Source organism: Jaculus jaculus, chromosome 4 (assembly GCF_020740685.1).
Source record: "Jaculus jaculus isolate mJacJac1 chromosome 4, mJacJac1.mat.Y.cur, whole genome shotgun sequence".
NCBI lineage: Eukaryota > Metazoa > Chordata > Mammalia > Rodentia > Dipodidae > Jaculus > Jaculus jaculus.
In genome coordinates, this window is record NC_059105.1 from 169,815,178 (window position 1) to 169,835,638 (window position 20,461).

A 20,461-nucleotide genomic window follows, 5' to 3' on the forward strand; every position below is an offset into this window, starting at 1 on the left:
CTGGGTCTGGCTTCGTGGTTAAGCACTTGCCTGTGAAGCCTAAGGACCCCAATTCCGAGTCTTGATTCCCCAGGACCTACGTAAGCCGGATGTACAAGGTGGCACATGCATCTGGAGTTCATTTGCAGTAGCTGGAGGCCATGATGTGCCCATTCTCTTTCTGTCTCTGCCTCTTCCTCTGTCTCTCTCAAATAAATAAAATAAACAAATTTTAAAAAATAGAGCTGGAGAGATGGCTTAGTAGTTACGGCGTTTGCCTGCAAAGCCAGAGGACCCAGGTTCAATTCCCCAGGACTCATGTTAGCCAGATGCACAAGGGGGCACATGTGTCTGGAGTTCGTTTGCAGTGGCTGGAGGCCCTGACGTGCCTACTCTCTCTCTCTCTCTCCCTCTTACTCTGTCAAAAAATAATATATTTAAAAAATAAATAAAGTCCAGCCTGGGCTACACAGCAAGATCTTGCCTAAAAACAAAACAAAAACATGTTAAAGGTTTCCTTATTTTATTATAGTAATGCATGCTTTCACACCTATCAACAGTTGATTCAAATGGCTTTAGCAACAGTAGCTGTAACAAACTATTTCTCAAAACCCTCAAGCTGATCCAGTTTCTCAGTCTTCTGATAACCAAATACTTCATTTCCATAGTCCTTACAAAAGAACTTTCCACTATGCTAATACTTAAGCTGGTTGAAGTTTTGGAAGCTTCTTAGTATTTGTTTCCACATGGAATTTACATACTTCTACAAATTTAAATCATCCCAAATTGGAAGCTATTTTGTACTACATTTAATTTTGTGGTATAATTCAACTTATATGTTTACAATAAAGTGTTTTTTAAATTTTATTTTCATTTATTTTTATTTGAGAGAGACAGACAGAAAGAGGCAGAGAGAATGGGTGCACCAGGGCCTCCAGCCACTGCAAACGAACTCCAGATGTGTGCGCCCCCTTGTGCATCTGGCTAACGTGGGACCTGGGGAATCGAGCCTCGAATCAGGGTCCTTAGGCTTCACAGGCAAGTCCTTAATGGCTAAGTCATCTCTCCAGCCCAAGTGTTGTTTTTTGTTTTGGTTTTCCGAGGGAGGGTCTCAGTCTAGCCCAGGCTAACCTGGAATTCACTCTGTAGTCTCAGTGTGGCCTCAAACTCACACCGATCCCTCTACCTCTGCCTCCCGAGTGGTGGGATTAAAGGTGTGTGCCACCATGGCCGGCTCCTAGTGTTGTTTTTTAAATAAATATTTATTTGAAAGGAGAGGGAGGATGAAGAGATAAGGGCCTCTAGGTGAGGCAAAGGAACTCCAGATACACATGCCACTTTGTGCACCTGGCTTACATGGGTACTGGGGAATCAAACCTGAGTTCTTAGGCTTTGCAGGCAAGCAGCTTAACTGCTCAGCCATCTCTCCAGCCCGCAAGTGTTATTTTTTAACATGGTAAATTACCTCACTCTTTTTAATGTAACACAATATTACTATTTGGTTTCTGGACTGAAAAGAGTGTGAAGCTCGACCCCAAAGCTTTGTTTTTAAACAAGACTGAACATCTTTTATTTACAACATATTTATGACATACATTAATGGCTTTATACAATTAACTAAGTCTAACAATGGTGAAAAGTGGAACATAGACAACAACATTTCAATTTTTAGTTAAGTTGAAACACTTTTTCACTAACTGAAGATAAGACAAATGAGCAGCCATTATAAAGTTATGGGCTGTATGCAGATTCACTTAACTGAAAGCCACACAGCTAATAAAACAAGAAATTTGCAAATGCAAATATTACATATGCCAGTATGACGCATGCACAGCGATCACATTTCTCTTTACTCTTAAAGCCATTTGTGGAGTAAACTGGAATAAGCATCTTAATATATGTACATCAAGGCACATTCACTTCTTGTGCTTTAGGAATGATTTATGTATGGTCTGTTTATCTTAATTTTGTACCTTAAGATAGCTTCTAATACCTAAAAGCTTAATTTTGACAACTATGGCCTGAATGGTTGTTCCCCGTGGTTATTTTCAAAGATGAAAACTTGACAGAGAAGTGAAAACTTAAAAATCAAACACATGAATCAATATAGTTTTCAGGCTACCTTTTCAAAATACGTTCAACAATTTAACAGTAGCATAATCAATTTCTTTAAGTAGTATAGTATAATGAGGGCTGTACTGAAGTTTTCAATCTTCTGAAATTAATTGACAAGTATATAGAATCCATAGATCCACTACAGATGTCTATATTGCTGTTTTCCAACAAATTTAAACAAACATGATACAAAAGCTAAAACATATCAAACTTCTTCATTCATTAATTTTTCATTCTTCAGCAAAAGAATTTTTTTCACTTACAGTCTATTATTATCAAGAAAAAATTCTCATTAACAGAGTTTAATACTACTACTCTTTTCTCATGGCCAATTACTTGCCTTGGAATGATAGTATAGTAAGGCTTAAAATAGGCATTTCATGCATTTTAAAAATAGCTATTTTACTTATGGGTTTCCATACAGATAAATAGATTGTGTGAACTTGATTACAGCATGTAACTCATTAAGTGCTTTAAAACAGAATAAAGAATCCCTGACTTAAAAGTGGTTAAAATAAATAGTTAAGTCAAGAATCACAGATCAAAAGCTTTTTAAAACATGTAACATACCTATGCATCCTACTGAAATGCTTTATATTAGAATTTTTAAAATCCACAAATGGCAACTGAAGTCAAAGAACCTCTGTATTTTGAGAGTAAAACAGATGAAAAGCCGACTGGTACAGCCTTTTAAATTCAAAATATGTAATAAAATGTCAAAATACAAATGAAACCGTACACGTTTAAATCCAGTACAGTATGTATACATTAATAAAGGCATACCATGATAACCCACTACCATCAAAAAGGTTTTTCTTTTCAGGTTCTTTACAAAAAGTGGACTTTTCTACAGAACTCACTGGCCAGACAGGATTGAGAAACATCACCAACAGCCCAGAGCACTGACATGTAAGCTTTAAGCAGACAGTGACATGGCACTAGCTGTAAGCAAACGCCTGTGAGGTCGGTGGCTGTAGTTGCCCCGCTTTTTGTGATGGCGGCCTTCACTCTGCTTCTGCGATATGCGCCACTTCTACTTCAACAGTCTGAATAGCTTCTGCAACTTCAGATAGCTTCTGTCCCTGCCGCTGTGCCAACACATAATTGACCACCTGCATAATGCTTTGGTCAGAGAGCGTGGGCACAGATGGGCACTCTTCAGTAGCTGCAACAGCTTCGAGGACTTCCATGGCTTCCCCTGTCACGACGACAGCCTCAAGTTCTCGAGGAGCGCTGCTCTCTTGTTCCTGCATGTCTGCAGTTAAAATGCTAACAGCATGCTCCACTTGAGTTCCTTGGTTATGAAACTGAAGAGTGTCTTTTTCCAGCATAATTTTACAAGGCACATAGTCTCTGTGGAATTTAGTCATATGCTTACGAAGTGTCCGAGCATCTATGTAGGCTTCGCTACATACAGGACACACGTAAGGCCGTTCACCAGTATGTGTTCGGACATGACGTTTTAGTGAGCGGGCATCAGCCCAAGCTACTCCACAGGTTAAGCACTCAAATGGTTTGACTCCTACAAAAAAAAAAAAAAGAAAGAAAGAAAGAAAAAAGAAAAAGACAAAGAAGTATGTAATGAATTGCAGGTACAACAACCTCACACATCTGTTTAAAATACACTAGCCCATAACCCTGTGCATTTTGACTATGGCAATATTTTATTAAGACTCCAACAATTTCTGCAGAACAAACAAGGTCTGGCACTATAATCTGCCTAAGGATGCTCTCAGCAAGGACTGGTGACTCAAGCCTATAATCCAAGCACTTGGGAGGCTGAGACAGGAAGACTGCCATGAGTTTGAGGCCAGCCTGGGCTACATAGTGAACTCCAGGTCAATCTGGGCTAAAGTGAGACACTGTCTCAAAAACAAAAACAAAAATAACCATACATGCACAAGATGGCACATGCATCTGGAGTTCTCTTGCAGTGGCTAGAGGCTTTGGCACACCCATTCTATCTGCCTTTTTCTATCTTTCTCAAATAAATAAAATAGCTGACATGGTGGCTCACACCTTTAATCCCAGCACTCAGGAGGCAGAGGTAGGAGGATCACTGTGAGTTTGAGGCCACCCTGAGTCTACATAATGAATTCCAGGTCAGCCTGGGTGAGAGTGAGACCCTACCTCAAAAAACCAAACAAAACAAAAAAAGAAGAAAGAAGGAAAAGAAACAATGTTTGGCACTTATTCTAGTGAGATACAAGAGTAGTTACCTTCGTGATTATTCATATGTCTCCTATACTCTCTTAGTTGAGTGAATTTTCTTCCACACTGTTCACACACTCGTTCTAAGTTCTGCTTTGCTCTTCCTTTCTTCCCATGGGTGGCTTTTTTTACATGCCTTCTAAACAAAGCTTTTTCATAAAATTCTTTGCCACATATATTACACCTAAAATATAGAGAAAAAGAACTTAATTTTATTTTTATTTTTTTTTAAAGAACTTAATTTTAATTACATGGCAACCCTCTTGCTTCTGCCTCCTGAGTGCTGGGAATAAAAGTGTGAGCCACCACACCCAGCTGTTAATTATGTTTTCCAAAGCACCAGCAGCCATAATAATCAATGGATCTCAAGCTGGGAGTGGTGGTTCATGCCTATAGTCCCAACACTTGGGAAACTGACACAGTCAGATCGTCATGAGCTCAAGAACAGCCTGGTCTACACAGTAAATTTAGAATAGCCTGGGCTAGAGTAAGACGGTATCTCCAAAACAAACAAAAAATGGGAGGAGGACTAAGGAGAGGACAAGAGTCCTTGCAGTGCAAGCAAGATGACTTGAGTCCAATCCCATGCCAAACCCAGGTAAAAGGCTAAGTGTTTCTAGGCACAGTTATAACGCCAGCACTGAAGGGGACGTGGCACAGACAAGAGGACAGCTAGAGCTTACTGTTCAGTCTTAACTGAAAAACGGTAGCTCAACGCTCAGTAAGAGACTCTTGTCCCAAGAAAATAGTGACAGAGGAGGACACTTGATGGGCCCCTCGGAATTCTGAGCAAGTGTGCAAGGAGGGCATGTATCTGATGACATATATCACATCTACTACACATATACACAATAAAAAAGTAAATAATCAACGTATCTCAAGTAAGTACAGATCCTTTTCAAATTTACTCCTATGTAGCTTGGGTGTGTTGGCACACCTTCCAACACTCAAGAAGCTGAGACGGAAAGATTTTCTGAGGCCAGCCCAGGCTAGAGTGAGACACTGCCTCAGAAAAATAAAAACAAACAAGCTCAATCTTGACTGACCTGTACGGCTCAGTGACAGAGTGCGACTTCACATGGGAGTACCAGTCTTTCTTCCAGCTGTAGCACTTGTCACAGAACTGGCATTGGAAGGGCTTCACACCGAGGTGCTTGTTCATGTGCTGGCGAAGATCTCTAGCTTCAAAGAAACTTTTTTCACATCTGCAATAAAGGTTGTTACACAATTGGATCATCTTTAAAACAAGTTCCTAAGAATTTAACATATTTTGGGGTTTCTATTACTCCAAAAGATGACACCAAGCCGGGCGTGGCGCATGCCTTTCATCCCAGCACTCAGGAGGCAGAGGTGGGAGGATTGCTGTGAGTTCGAGGCCACCCTGAGACTCCAGAGTGAATTCCAGGTCAGCCTGAGCTAGAGTGAGACCCTACCTCGAAAAACAAACAAACAAACAAAAAAAAAACACCCCAAAAAAGATGACACCAAACTAACGAAAAAAAATTCCATCATGTTTTTAAAAAAATTTTTATTAGCATTTTCCATGATTATAAAAAAATATCCCATGGTAATTCCCTCCTTCCCATCATGTTTTAATCTTGCATTAAAGATACAGGGTTTTAAGATATAGCTGGGCATGGTGGCAAATTCTTGTATTCTCAGTATTTGGGAGGCTAAAGCAAAAGGCTAAATGAGGATTGTAAGTTTGAGTCCTGCCTAAGCTATGTATTGAAACTCTCAAATAAATGACAAAAAGTAATAGCAAAACATTGTTTATTTTTAATATACCTTTGTTTTTGCAGTGATCTAGAATTTGCCACCATGCCCAGCTATATCTTTATTTTAAATAAGGCTAACTGGGCTAGACAAATGGCTCAGCAGTTGAGGTACTTGCCTCCAGAGCCTAACAACCCAGGTTCAAGTCCCCAGTACCTAAAGGAATCCAGATACACAAAGTGACACATGCACCTGGAGTTCATTTGCACTGGCTAGAGGCCCTGGTGCACCTGTTCATTCTCATTCTGTTTGTTTCTCTCCTCTCTGCAAGTAAGTAAATAAGAAAAAAGTCCAACTTATTAAAAAATAAATAAGGCTGCTAGTGTGAAATCAATAAACATAGCAGGAGAAATGCCAAAATCCATTCCAGCCAAGTGGTAGGTAAACTGACAAACTATCAAAACCAACTTTACTGTGAAGCCAGGAACCAGTCAAGTTTATAGTAACCAGGAAAATGGCTGACCAGGAAAGACTGATGCTGAGCTGTGAGGTTTTAGGGTATTTAACCTTTACCCGACTCATTCTGTCCCTTAAGCTAGCTCAGCAGTGGCCTTGACACAGTCTGCATTCCTGATTATGGACTACAGTTGCTTTTTACCTGTCTGGGGGCTCTCTGAAGGAGCCTTTCTTTATCCTGATTCTCCTATGACTGTGGGTTCAGCATAGGGGATTATTAAGAGCCTTTAAAGGCAAATAAATTGACCAGAGACACCTGGGGCAAAGCTTGAGTTTTTTGTGGAAATATAAAAATCAAAAGAATAGAATAAGGGACTTGAGGAATGACTCAGTGGTTAAGGCATTTGCCTGCAAAGCCTAATGGGCAGGGTTCAATTCCTCAGTACCCATGTAAATCTAGATGCACAAAATGGTGCATGCATCTGGAGCTTGTTTGCAGTGGCTGAAGGCCCTGGCACTCTCATTCTCTCCCTCTGTCTCTCTTTTCTCTCTGCTTGCAAACAGGAAGGAGGGAGGGAGAGAGGAGATGCTCTGAGGAATAAAGACTCTGAAATATTTCCCTTTCTGGGAAATCTACAGACATGCATGTTTGGGCTGAATACAAATTCAGATAAAATCTGAAAAGGTCTTGTACTGACCTCCTAAGTCTGCACAAACTGGAAGTGAAGGTTAAGACAGAACTGGAAAGCAATTGGCTAAATCTGGAATTAGAAGCAATGCCTGCATAATATTGTGAATGTATTAAATGTCCCTTTAAAGTAATTATTTTTAGATTATATGAATTAGCCTGAATTATTACTCTAAAACGGACTTTAGAAAGTTTTTGAGAGGAGGAATAAGAAAAAGTCATAAGAGAAAAGAAACAAAGTGTACAGTACTATTAAGAGCTGCCTAAAAGTGAGCTGTGAGCCAGGCGCAGTGGCGCACGCTTTTATCCCAGCACTGAGGAGGCAGAGGTAGGAGGATCACTGTGAGTTTGAGTCCACCCTGAGACTACATAGGTAATTTCAGGTCAGTCTGGACCAGAGTGAGACCCTACCTTGAAAACAACAACAACAACAAAAAAGAACAACTCTGGCTGGTTATGGACCAGACCCATGTAGAACCTTTGAAAATCAACAAAACAATATACAGATCAAAGGCAAAGATTATTAAGGTGTATTAAATGAAATTACAGCTTGATAATATCATTCAATTTTTCTTGTAAAAGCCATATATATATACACACACATATTTGGGGGGGGGCTGGAGAGATGGCTTAGTGGTTAACCGCTTGCCTGTGAAGCCTAAGGACCCTGGTTCGAGGCTTGGTTCCCCAGGTCCCATGTTAGCCAGATGCACAAGGGGGCGCACGCGTCTGGAGTTCGTTTGCAGAGGCTGGAACCCCTGGTGCGCCCATTCTCTCTCTCTCTCTCCCTCTATCTGTCTTTCTCTCTGTGTCTGTCGCTCTCAAATAAATAAATAAATAAATTTTATGTATATATATATTTTTTTTTCAAAGTAGGGTCTCAGGGTGGCCTCGAACTCACAGCGATCCTCCTACCTCTGCCTACCGAGTGCTGGGATTAAAGGCGTGTGCCACCACACCTGGCTTTGTAAAAGCAATCTTTGAATATACCAAACAAGACAGTGAACTCAACTCAGTGCATCACATATTAAATACTTACTGAGTACAATGATAACCTCGAACTTCAGGCTTTGGCTGGTGTTTCTTCAAGTGCTTGCTCAGTCCAGAGCCCCTGTGAAAAGACTTTCCACAAACTGAGCAAAAGTACTTAGACTCTCCTGTGAAAAATGAAAAGTTTGTCACAAATCCTGTCATCAGGTCCTCTTCCAAAACAGATACTATAGCATGTGGCAAGAATGAACAGAAAAGAACCAACAAACATTATAAATAAATTTTTATTTCCTCTTAAAAATTGAATACAGAGACTACCTGTTCAGGACCCTTTCCAGCTCAGGAGCTTTTTTTTTTCTTCTTTCTGCTATATTTTCCTAAAACAAATCTTTCTTAATTAAAAAAGGGGAAGGGGGCTGGAGAGATGGCTTAGCAGTTAAGTCACTTGCCTGCAAAGCCAAAGGACCCAGGATCGATTCCCCAGGACCCAAGTAAGACAGATGCACAAGGTGGTGCATGCATATGGAGTTCACTTGCAGGAGCTGGAGGCCCTGATGCACCATTCTCTTTCTTAAATAATTTTTTTTTTTTAAATGCTCATCTTCATGGTGCATGCCTTTGATTCCAGTACTCTGACAGAGGTAGGAGGATCGCTGTGAATTCCAGGACAGCCTGGGTCTACAGAGTAAGTTACAGGTCAGCCTGGGTTAGAGTATGACCCTGCCTCAAAAAAGACAAACTGTAAACAAACAAAACCCTATAGTACAGTAAATAGTAGTTCACCAGAGGAATACTGTATTAGCCTTTCATCACTGTTGCAAATATCACAGCAGGTGATAGAGAGCTGTCTGCCAGCCAGTTATTTCAAACATACATGGGAAGAAGGACCAATCACAGGTGCTCTGGATGGAGATGAGGCAGAAGGAATGTGATAGCCAAAGGATGGGTAAGGGGCTGGGAAGATGGCTTAGTGGTTAAGGTACTTACAAAGCCTGCTGGCTAGGTTCAAATCCCAAGCTACCCATGTAAATCAGATGCTAAAAAATGACACAAGTATCTTGTGTTTGCTTACAGCAATAAGCAACATGGATATGTCCAAACATACATACACGCGCATACACACACATTTTATACACATTTATGTGTATAAATAAATGAATTTTTTAAAAAAAGGGCCAAAGTGGACTTAGAGAAAAGTCTAGAAGTTAGAAGTGATGCCTATTCACCACCCCTCACCGACTCTTTCCACTTTTGTCCATCCTCCTGTTCTTCCCATCCCATTCAAAACAGAAATAACGTAGCTATGGCAACTCAGCTTTGTCTGGCACAATGACAAAAAGGTTGACTAACACACAGAAAATTGGGACCAGAAAGGGAATCAATGCCTTGACTACCTAACAGTGTGGTTCAAAGCTTTTGGAACTGGCTTATGGGAGCTATTTGAAACGTTTGGAAATGTGGGATACAGCAACTCTAGAGAGTTGTACACAGAGCTCAACAGGCTATTCTAGTGGGAGTCCAGAAGAATGCCAGCAAGAATATGGACAGTAAAGACTGTTCATGAAGTTTCAGAAAGGAGGACTATATTGGGAATTGGCTAAGAAGCCGCAAGTGTTACATGCTGACAAAGAACTTCTCTATATGTTGCACATGCACCATAACTGGAGGCTGAGTTTAAAAATGGTAATTTGGGGCTGGAGGAATGGCTTAACAGTTAAGGCATTTGCCTGAAAAGCCAAAGGACCCAGGTTTGTTACACTGTCTATGGCTCAGGGTCCACTGCGGAAGAGGTGGCCGAAATAAGAGGCAAAGGAAGGATAGGACTCCTTACAACGTGCTTCTGCAGACACAAAATGGCCAGGATATCCATGATCTCACAGTGCCTGACACTACCTACATAAGCTCATCATAATGGGAAGAAAAGATGGTGACATCAAAATAAAAGAGACTGATTGAGAAGGGGAGGGGATATGATGTAGAGTGGAGTTTCAAAGGGGAAAGTGCAGGGAGGGAGCGAATTACCATGGGATATTGTTTACAATTATGGAAGTTGTCAATAAAAAATAATATATAAAAAATAAATAAATAAATAAAAAGAAATCAAGGCTAAAGAAAGTGTATTCCAAAGAAGTCATACATTTTGTACCAGGACAAAAGAAAGATGCCTCAAGGGCATCACACAAATTCCTATCCCATGCACCCTCAATCACAGGCATTTACACAAGTGTACAGGTTTTAACTCATTTGAAAGACTGCTTTGAGAAGACAGCATATCTAGGGGCCTGATGCACGGGGGCCACCTAAGGAAATGTTTCTCTGCATTCAGCCATTCAAGCACTCAAGAGTTTGTTGCTCAAAATAGCTGTGAACCTTGGTGTGATGCTAGTTGTCCAAGTATGCAGAATGCAAGAGTTATGAGACCATAAAGATTTCCCAGAGATTTCCAAAGGTAAGCCTGGGAAGCCAGGCAATGTGAGGTAGGTCAGAATTCCTGCAGAGAGCCCTTGAAGGAGGTGATATGTGCAGCTGTGAAGCTACAGATACACTGGAGAGCACAGGATGCTGGAGGTGCTGGGAAGTATGAACATCTGCCAATAAAAGCCACAAGAGAGAAGCACATGCAGTCTGTGAGAGAGGCCGTGGACTGAAAACAGCAAGGCTATGGAGATGGGCCTGCCAAGATACTGGGGACTCTCAACGCCACCACATGGCCCAGATTCTGGACAAGGAATTACAGGATTTAAAGTATGACTAGGTGGGGTTTGGTCTTACATTAGTCTAACTCCATTATATTCTTCCCCATTTCTTCTCTTTTGGAATAGCAATGTTAATTCTGTGCCACTGTATATTGGATGTCAATATAGATTCCTCATTACCTGTGTGAATACTCATATGTTCCTGAAGACTCCGTTTGGTAACAAATGACTTGACACATAGCTCACACTGGAATTGCTTTTGTGATTGATGGAGACTCTGGTGTAATTTTAGACCATGCTTATAGATGAAAGTTTTCCCGCAGACCTAAGAAAAGGAGCATTCAAGGCAGCAAAACAAAAAGGATGCTATTTTTCTGGGTTGAGGTCAGAAAAATTAACATATTAAGTTAAAAATTTTAAATAAATTTTAACTTATTCAATTAATATTACAAGCAAGACATTGTCAAAGTTCAAACCACAAATGCCACACATGAGGATTCATCCTATTCTCTTATAATATGTGTTCTATTTTTATATATTAAGAAGTTTTAGGGCTGGAGAGATGGCTTAGCGGTTAAGTGCTTGCCTGTGAAGCCTATGGACCCTGATTCGAGGCTTGATTTCCCAGGACCCACGTTAGCCAGATGCATAAAGGGGACACACATGTGTGGAGTTCATTTGCAGTGGCTGGAGGCCTTGGCATGCCCATTCTCCCTCTCTCCCTCTCTGCCTCTTTCTCTCTCTGTCTGTTGCTCTCAAATAAATAAATAAATAAAAATTTTAAAAAAATTTAAAAAGTTTTAGCTGGGCATGATGGCACATGGGTTTAATCTCAGCACTCAGGAGATTGAGGTAGAAGAGTTACTGTGAGTTCATGGACACCCTGAGACTACATAGTGATATTCAGGTCAGCCTAAGCTAGAGTGAGACCCTACTTTGAAAAACCAAAAAAGCAAAAAATAAAGGCTTTAAAGGCTGGAAAAATCACTCAGTGTTTAAAGGCGTTTGCTTGCAAAGCTTGACAGCCCAAGTTCGATTCCCTAGTGCGCATGTAAAGCCAAATGCAGAAAGTAGCAAAAGCATCTAGACATGGTTGCAACAACAAGAGGCTCTGGCTAACCCATCCTCTCTCCCTCTCAAATAAATTAATATTTTAAAGATTTAAAAAGTCTTAAAATAACAAAAATATTAAAAAGTCTCGTTTGCCCACAATTTCCTTTTTGCTTTTTAATTATTTATTTGAGGAGAGAGAGTAAGAGGCAGAGAGAAATAAAGAATGGGCATGCCAGGGCCTCTAGCCACTGCAAATGAACTTCAGAAGCATGTACTCCCCCTTGTGCATCTGGCTTATGTGTGTCCTGGGAATTAAACCAGAGTCCTTTGGCTTCGCAGGCAAACACCCTAACTGCTAAGCCATTTCCCCAGTCCTGTTCCACAATTTTCAAGTAATATATGCAGGGATACAGGTGCTACTGTATTTCAAAATTTCAAACTGCCTGAGACTGGATAACCTTGGTCTTTAGTTACACTCAACATTCAGTAGCAACAAATAACCCATAGCTTAGGCAGGGTTTTTTATGACCAGTATTTATTTCACGTGTTCTTTTCCAATACAGGTGTTTCTACATAAGGAATGAAGTGAATGGAGTCAGGCGTGGTAGCGCACGCCTTTAATCCCAGCACCCAGGAGGCAGAGGTAAGAGGATCACCATGAGTTTGAGGCCACCCTGAGACTACATAGTGAATTCCAGGTCAGCCTGGGCCAGATTGAGGGACCACCTCAAAAAAAAAAAAAAAAAAAAAAAAAAAAAAGCAAGCCAGGTGTGGTGGCACACGCCTTTCATCCCAGCACTTGGGAGGCAGAGATAGGAGGATCACCATGACTTTGAGGTCACCCTGAGAACACAGAGTGAATTCCAGGTCAGTCTGGGCTAGAGAGAGACCCTACCTCAAAAAACCGAAAAAAAAAAAAAAAAAAAAAAAAAAAGGAATGACTCCAACGATGAATGTACTAGCCATTTTCACCCAGACAGAGGACTCTATGGACTCTGAAACATTTCAAACAGTTTAAGCACATTCCTTGCAAATTACTAATTCAGACAGAAGATTAAAGACTTCAACAGAGAATCAGACTTAACTTAGACAACAAACTGAAAGCATGAATTTCCCTGACATTTTACAAATCAGATGACTGCAGGATATACATCAACTCATTTCACCATAATAAAGTTCCAGTCTTTAGATAAATATAAACGATATGGGTTTACCTGACATGCATGTGGCTTTACACCAGTATGCTTCAACATATGTATTCGGAGAGAATATAATTTAGGCAGGGTCCTTCCACATATGGAACATATAAATTCTCGTTTGGTTCTGCCTTTCTCAGATGATGCTCCTGGCGCCTCATTAGATGCAGAACTGGACGAAGATGAGGTGGGTGCGTCCTTTCTGGTATGTCGAATAAGATGTGCTCGCAATGAAGCGCTATATTGAAATTGTTTTTTACATAACTAAAAGGAGTAAACAAAATTTTTGTAAATATAATTCCATTACAAAATGTTAACTAAACAACTCATATTTCAACTTTCCAATTCAGATTACAATTATAAGAATCAATACATAAACTATTGGGAGACAGTATGGGGGCTGGAGAGATGCCATAGTGGTTAAGGTGTTTGCCTGCAAAGCCAAAGGACCAAGTTTGATTCCCCAGGACCCAGGTAAGCCAGATGCACAAGGTAGCACATGCATTTGGAGTTCGTTTGCAGTGGCTGGAAGCCGTGGCACACCTGTTCTCTCTTTTCTCTTGCCCTTCATGTTTTTCCCTCTCCCATATAAATAAATTAGAATAAATATTTTAAAAAGACAAGATGGGGACTAGGGATATAGCTCAGTTGGTAGTGTTTGTATAGCATTCAGTAAAACCTGAGTTTCGTCTCCAGTACTTCATTAAACAGGTATGGTAGCACACACCTGTAAACCCAACAATTGGAAGGGGGAGGCAGAAGGACTAGGAGTTCAAGGACAGCCTAGGTTATATGAGACCCTGTGGTAGTTTGAACGCACATGTCCCTCACACACTCAGGTGTTCTATTAAAGCTTGTAACTTGGATCTTCAGCTGTGTGGCTAGAGGAGGTGTCACTGGAGATGGATCCTAAAGTCTAACCCTAAGGTGTATTTGGGGGCAGATCTGATTGTCAGCAGAGAGATTTGAGCTCTGGTGGGGTGTTTGCTGCTTTTGGTTTTTGCTAGCTATTTGGTTGTTTCTCTCTGCTTGGATGTATGTAGCTTTTTAAATCCCCAGAAGCTCATGGGACAGCTAGCCTGGCAAATGCAGTGGTGAACAAGAGACACTGCCTCAAACAACACCCTGACACTCCACACATATGCCACGGTAAGCATGCACACACTCCAACATATAAATAGCAGACACACACACACACACCAACAGTAATAAATAACAAAAGAGAAGTAGCAGGACACAAAGATGGAATATTATCAGTTTGAGGATTAATAGTTTTAGGTGGAAAAGTAAAAAGGTTAAGATGGTCCTCATATTTTATTCTGTGGTTGCTAGGGATTCACACAACTTTTAAACAATATTGTATTTTTATTTACTTATCTGAAAGAGAAAGAGACAGAGAGAATGGGTATGCCAGGGCCTCCAGCTGCTGCAAATGAACTCCAGATACATGCATCACCTTATGCATCTGGCTTACGTGGGTCCTGGGGAGTCAAACCTGGGTCCTTTGGCTTTGCAGGCAAGTGCCTTAACCACTAAGCCATCTCTTCAACACAACACATAACTTTTATTATCTCATAAACTGAGGTTAGGTATCATCACCCCCACAAAATTTTCCATTACTTCCATACTTTGCTTCTAGAATTAGTTAGCTTTTTCACTCTTTTTTGATGCTTTTCTAAGTGGAGAGCACAATGAAAGTTCATCTTTTCTACTCTCTACACATATGCAAATGACTCCCAATACCCCAGTTAACAATAAAAATCACAGTACATTAATTAAATCGAGTTCATACAACACAATTTGTTGATTTGTTTGAGTCGATGTCTTTCTCTGGAGCCATTTGACCTAGAACTCACTATGCCCAGGTTGGCCTTGAACTCATGGTGATCTATGTCAGTCTCTGATTGCTGTAATTATAGGCTTGAGACATTTTACCTAATTTAAGATCAGTTCTGTTATGCTGGGTGTGGTGGTGCACGCCTTTAATCCCAGCACTTAGCAGGCAGAGAAGCAGGAGGATCACTGTGACTTCAAGGCCAGCCAGAGAATAGTGAGTTCTAGGTCAGCCTGGGCTACAGTGAGACCCAACCTTGAAAAACCAAAAAATATATATACATGTAAGGTTTTCTACCTCCCATGTCATGGCCCTTCTAGTGGAACAAACTTCTCAATAGCTTCCTGAGAGTGAGGGTTTAATGAGGTAGCACTTTCCAAATCTTACATGTCTGAAAGTTCTTATTCAGCCAACATGAATAACTTGGCTGAAAAATCATTTCTCTTTAGAATTCTAAACACAGTGCTTTTGTGTTCCAGGTTTGTTGCTGCTGAAAAAGCCAAAGCCATTCTTAATCTTATCTCTTCTATAAGTTCGCCTTCCCCTCCCCTCAGCAATTCATAACATTTTCTCTTTGTCCTTTGAATCTGAAAATTCATAATATAAAATTCATTCAATGTATCCTTTTTTATTTTATTTTATTTTATTTTGAAGCAGGGTTTCACACTAGCACAGGCTGATCTGGAACTCACTCTGTAGCCCAGACTGGCCTTAATGTGATCCTCCTACCTTTGCCTCCCAAGTGCTGGGATTCATGGTGTATGGCGTATGGCACCAAGTCCTGTTCTTCAATGTATCCTGTTATATATTTACAAATATATATACATACATACATACACACACACATATATATATACGAATGAGAAATATTGAGAGAGCGAGCACACATGTGCACAGACACCAGGGCCTGTGGCTACTACATTTGGCACTTTGTGCATGTGGCTGACATGGGTACTGGGGAATTCAACCTGGGTCCTTAGGCTTCACAGGCAATCTCTTTAACTGCTAAGTCATCTCCCCAGCCTTCAAGGTATTCTTTCAAAAATAAAAACACGGCCGGGCGTGGTGGCACACGCCTTTAATCCCAGCACTTGGGAGGCAGAGGTAGGAGGATCGCTGTGAGTTCGAGGCCTCCCTGAGACTCCATAGTGAATTCCAGGTCAGCCTGGGCTAGAGTGAGACCCTACCTCGAAAAACCAAAACCAAAACAAAACAAACAAACAAAAAACCCACACGTATTCTTAGATACTGACATTTTCTGTTGTTATAAGGGTGACTTCTTTCTATCCATGCTCTGGAAAATTCATCTTTTTGGTCTATTTGATGGGACATTTATTAAATTGTACTTTCCAACTTTGCTGAGATTTTTTTTTTTTTTCCTCGAGGTAGGGTCTCACTCTAGCCCAGGCTGACCTGGAATTCACTATGGAGTCTCAAGGTGGCCTTGAACTCACGCAATCCTCCTACCTCTACCCTCCCGAGAGCTGGGATTAAAAGCGTGCACCACCACGCCTGTCGATTTTTTTTTTAAGGTAGGATCTCACTCTATCCCAGACCCCAGACTCACAGTGATCCTACCTCTGCACCACCATGCCCAGCTTTCCTGAAATTTTTTTTTTCAAGGTAGGGTCTTGCTCTAGCCCAGGCTGACCTGGAATTCACTATGCAGTCTCAGGGTGGCCTTGAACTCATGGTGATCCTCCTACCTCTGCCTCCCGAGTGCTGGTGTGTGCCACCACACCCGGCTGTATTTTATTCTTAAAATATACACAGTGTTATTCTTTAAAAAGACCCAAAAAAATCAAGGAATATTTGGGTAAGGCAAGCAAACTACATGTGGGAATAAAAAATGACTTCTTAAATCAGTGTAAGAAAAAGTGAGTATGGTGGCAAACACCTAAAATCTCAGTACTTGGAAGAATGGGGTCAGAGGAGCACCTCAAGGTTAGCTAGCCTGGACTACAATGCAAAACTCAACCTCAAAAAGCAAAACAAAGGCTGGGCAGATGGCTCAGCAGTCAAAAGTTGATTGCTTGCAAAACCTACTGCCTGAGTTTGATTCCCCAGTACCCACACAAAGACAGATGCACAAAGTGGTGCATGCATCTGGAGTTCACAGGCATACACACTTTCTCCTCACAAATAAATTTAATTTTTTTTTTCCCTGCAGTAGAGTCTCACTCTAGACCAGGCTGACCTGGAACTCACTCTGTAGCCACAGGCTGGCCTCACATGGATCAGCCTCCCAAATGTTACAATTAAAGGCATGCACCACCACACCTGACAAATAAAATACTTTTCGAAAACCTGCCTGAGGTTGGAGAGATGGCTCGGCAGTTAAGGCGCTTACCTCAAAAGTTTGCCTGATCATTTGGCTAAAAAAGGAAAAAAGACATAGAATACCATTGGTAGAAACAATAGCAGAATAAGTAGGTTAGCCTCCATTTATGAACTTAGGATCACTTCCAGTGAGCTTTCCAGACACTTACCGGACACTTGTAATCTCTAGCTCTTTCGTGTTTCAATGTGTGCATTATATAGGCGTAGCGCCTCTGGAACCCTACTCCACACTCCCCGCACCTATGGGCCGCTTCTTCAGTGCTCTCCTTAGCTCCCCTTTTTGGCTGCTTCATCTTTTTCCCTCTTTGAACTAATTTCTGGGCCACCTAGTTAGGGACAGAAAACATAGTTTAAATAAAACATTCATTCTCATTATCTCACTCTCTCTCCATTTCTGGTTTTCCGAGACAGGTTCTTGCTGCTATGTAGTCCAGGCCAATCTGGACCTTACTATGTAGCTCAAGCAAGCTTTGACCTCACAACCATCCTCCCAAATGCTGGTAATTACAGGCATGTACTGCCACATAAGCTTCATTTTCACTTTTTTTTTTAAGAGATATTTTAAGAAACATCGTTTTTATTTTTATTTATTTATTTGAGAGCAACAGACAGAAAGAGGCAGATATATACATATATATATACAGAGAGAGAATGGGCACGCCAGGGCCTCCAACCACTGCAAACAAACTCCAGACACGTGTGCCCCCTTGTGCATCTGGCTAACGTGGGACCTGGGGAATAGAGCCTCGAACTGGGATCCTTAGGCATCACAGGCAAGCGCCTAACTACTAAGCCATCTCTCCAGCCCCATTTTCACTTTTAAAGTCAGAGATTGCATTAATTTCTAATAAATATATTTCAGATTCATATTATCTCATTAATACAGGTATTTAAATACTATACTGTTTCTCTGTACTCATCTCCATTCCCAAATAAGTTTACCAAATAAAAGCTCACTACTAGAATGATTTTGATTTGGGGCTAAAGCAAAAACTATAAAGGACAACCCTTTCCCCTCCATCTCCACCCAGGCAGGGTTTCACTGTAGCCCAGGTTGACCTTGGACTCACTCTACAGCTCCAGACTGGCCTCAAACTCAAGTCTATCCCACCTCAGCCTCCTGAGTACTGGGATTAAAGGCATGCACCAACACACCTGGCTAAAGACAACCCTTTCTATAACCTACCTGTTGAACTGCTGACTTGGGAATGGCCTTCCGTTTTTGTAGCTTTTTCTCTATGCCCTTGTGTAGCCGAATGTATCCCCCTTCATTAACAGACCGCTGCCGAAGCCTGCTTCTATAGGTATCGTCATCAGGGCTGGGATCTGTCTTTGCTGCTGGTGTGACTAGATTTTCCTGATCTTTTAGAGGTTGGTCAAGATTCTGACTATGTTCTGGAATGTCACTGGCACAGATATCCTCCGTTGATATGTCATTTCCCACATCACTATCCTCTTCAGAGACGGTGATTATATTCTCTTTTGAAAGTGCAGAATGGACAGTAGAAACTGTATCATCTTCCCTGGTGCTTGCAGTCTCTAACTCCGTCTGGTTAGTTTTTGCCTCTAAGTTAGCAGCTTCCATTTCAGAATGGGAATCAGTTCCCACAGATGACCTAACCACTTCAGCCTCTGAAGAAACCTGGGGTGTGAGCTGTGGTCCTGGCTCTCCATTCTGCTCAGACTCTGGCAACTCTCCATTCACTAGTAGTACGATTTCACAACTCCCAAGTGCACTAGATAAAGCTGTGGTTCCCCCACTGCTAGACACAGGTGGTGCTGTAGTTCCATTCTGTGCAGGTAAGTCCTGGGTAGATGCAACTGTTTGAACTTCACCTTTCTTATATACTGTCAGCTGCTTTTCTTCCATTAGCTTATGTACACTCTCACAAATTTCTAAGACTTCTGACATGAAAAGATGACGGGCTAAGATGGCTACATCAGCCATGCTACAGAAATCAAAACTTAGTACAGAAGTATAGGCAAATTCCAGCAAAGGAAGAAAGCTTGCTTTACAAAAACCTGTATGAAACAAGAAAAGTGTAGGGCAAAAAGTCAATCATCACTAAACCACTTTTAAAAGAATGATTAATATACAATTGTGGCAAGAAAAATTATATTACAATAAAATTATAGTAAAAAAACAACAATGGCCATTTATTATGCAATGAATTACCAATGCAATGGATTTGCTTTCTGTTGTGCTTATTAAACCTTCATTAACGACCCTATGAGCTGAGTCTCTCAACATCTCATATAGAAAATAATATCAGACTTACTATGAGAGTTGTTATAAGGCAGTCATTTTCAAACTGTACTCCTTAGAACCCTGAAGTTCTTCAAATTCCTTCAAGAAACAGCTGCTGCAAGCTGGGTGTGGTGGTGCACGCCTTTAATCCCAGCCCTTGGGAGGCAGAGGTAGGAGGATCACTGTGATTTGAGGCCACCGAGACTATGTGGTGAATTCCAGGTCAGCCTGAGCTAGAATGAGACCCTACCTTGAAAAACCAAAAACAACAACAACAAAAACAGCTGCAGAGATGGACCTGGTGACATACACTTTTTAATCTCAGCACTTGGAGGACAAGAGGTAGGAGGATCCCCTGAGCTCCAGGCCATCCTGAGTCTACATAGTCAATTTTAGGTTAGCCTAGGCTTGAGCAAGACCCTACCAAAAAAAAAAAAAAAAAAAAAAAAGCTGATGAAGAATGGAGGATGGAAAAATAAGGTGGAGGCAACCTGCTCCTAAACCTCTCTTCACTAATCAAGCTATACGTTCTAAGACGAGCAGTCCATGTAAACATTTGTTGGAACATGGTATTCTACAACTACATGTTAAAAACTCAGATTTAAGCAAACACTTTTAATCACAGCACGTGGGAGGCACAGGTAGGAGGATTGCTGTGAGTTCAAAACCACCCTGAGACTACATAGTGAATTCCAGGTCAGCATGGCCTAGAGTGAGACCCTTCCTCAAAAAAAAAATAAAAGTATTTAAAAACAAAGGACTAGGAATGTAGATCAGTTGGTAGAGTGGCTGCCTAGCATGCAAGGAAGCCCTGGGTTTGACCCACAGTACCAAACACATGAAGCATGGTGGCACATGACTGTAATCCCAGAACTTGGAAACTGAAGGCAGGGGTATCAGAAGTTCAAGGTCATCCTCAACATCTTGGCTGGTTGCATT

General features: G+C 41.1%; 1 protein-coding gene across 5 annotated transcripts in view; it reads right to left on the reverse strand.

The window, feature by feature from the left end:
* Nucleotides 1–1,520: 1,520 nt before the first annotated feature.
* Zbtb11 (zinc finger and BTB domain containing 11) overlaps nt 1,521–20,461 on the reverse strand; it is a 37,758-nt gene continuing 18,817 nt past the window's right edge. For all 5 annotated transcript variants that reach the window (XM_045147445.1, XM_045147448.1, XM_045147449.1 and 2 more), the window contains 8 exons: nt 18,461–19,296; nt 17,424–17,600; nt 13,119–13,364; nt 11,032–11,176; nt 8,205–8,322; nt 5,352–5,510; nt 4,314–4,489; nt 1,521–3,616 (listed from right to left, as the gene is read on the reverse strand). In XM_045147445.1, coding sequence (XP_045003380.1) covers nt 3,099–3,616; nt 4,314–4,489; nt 5,352–5,510; nt 8,205–8,322; nt 11,032–11,176; nt 13,119–13,364; nt 17,424–17,600; nt 18,461–19,296 — 2,375 coding nt within the window. In that variant the 3' untranslated portion in view covers nt 1,521–3,098. The remainder of the gene's footprint in view (nt 3,617–4,313; nt 4,490–5,351; nt 5,511–8,204; nt 8,323–11,031; nt 11,177–13,118; nt 13,365–17,423; nt 17,601–18,460; nt 19,297–20,461) is intronic.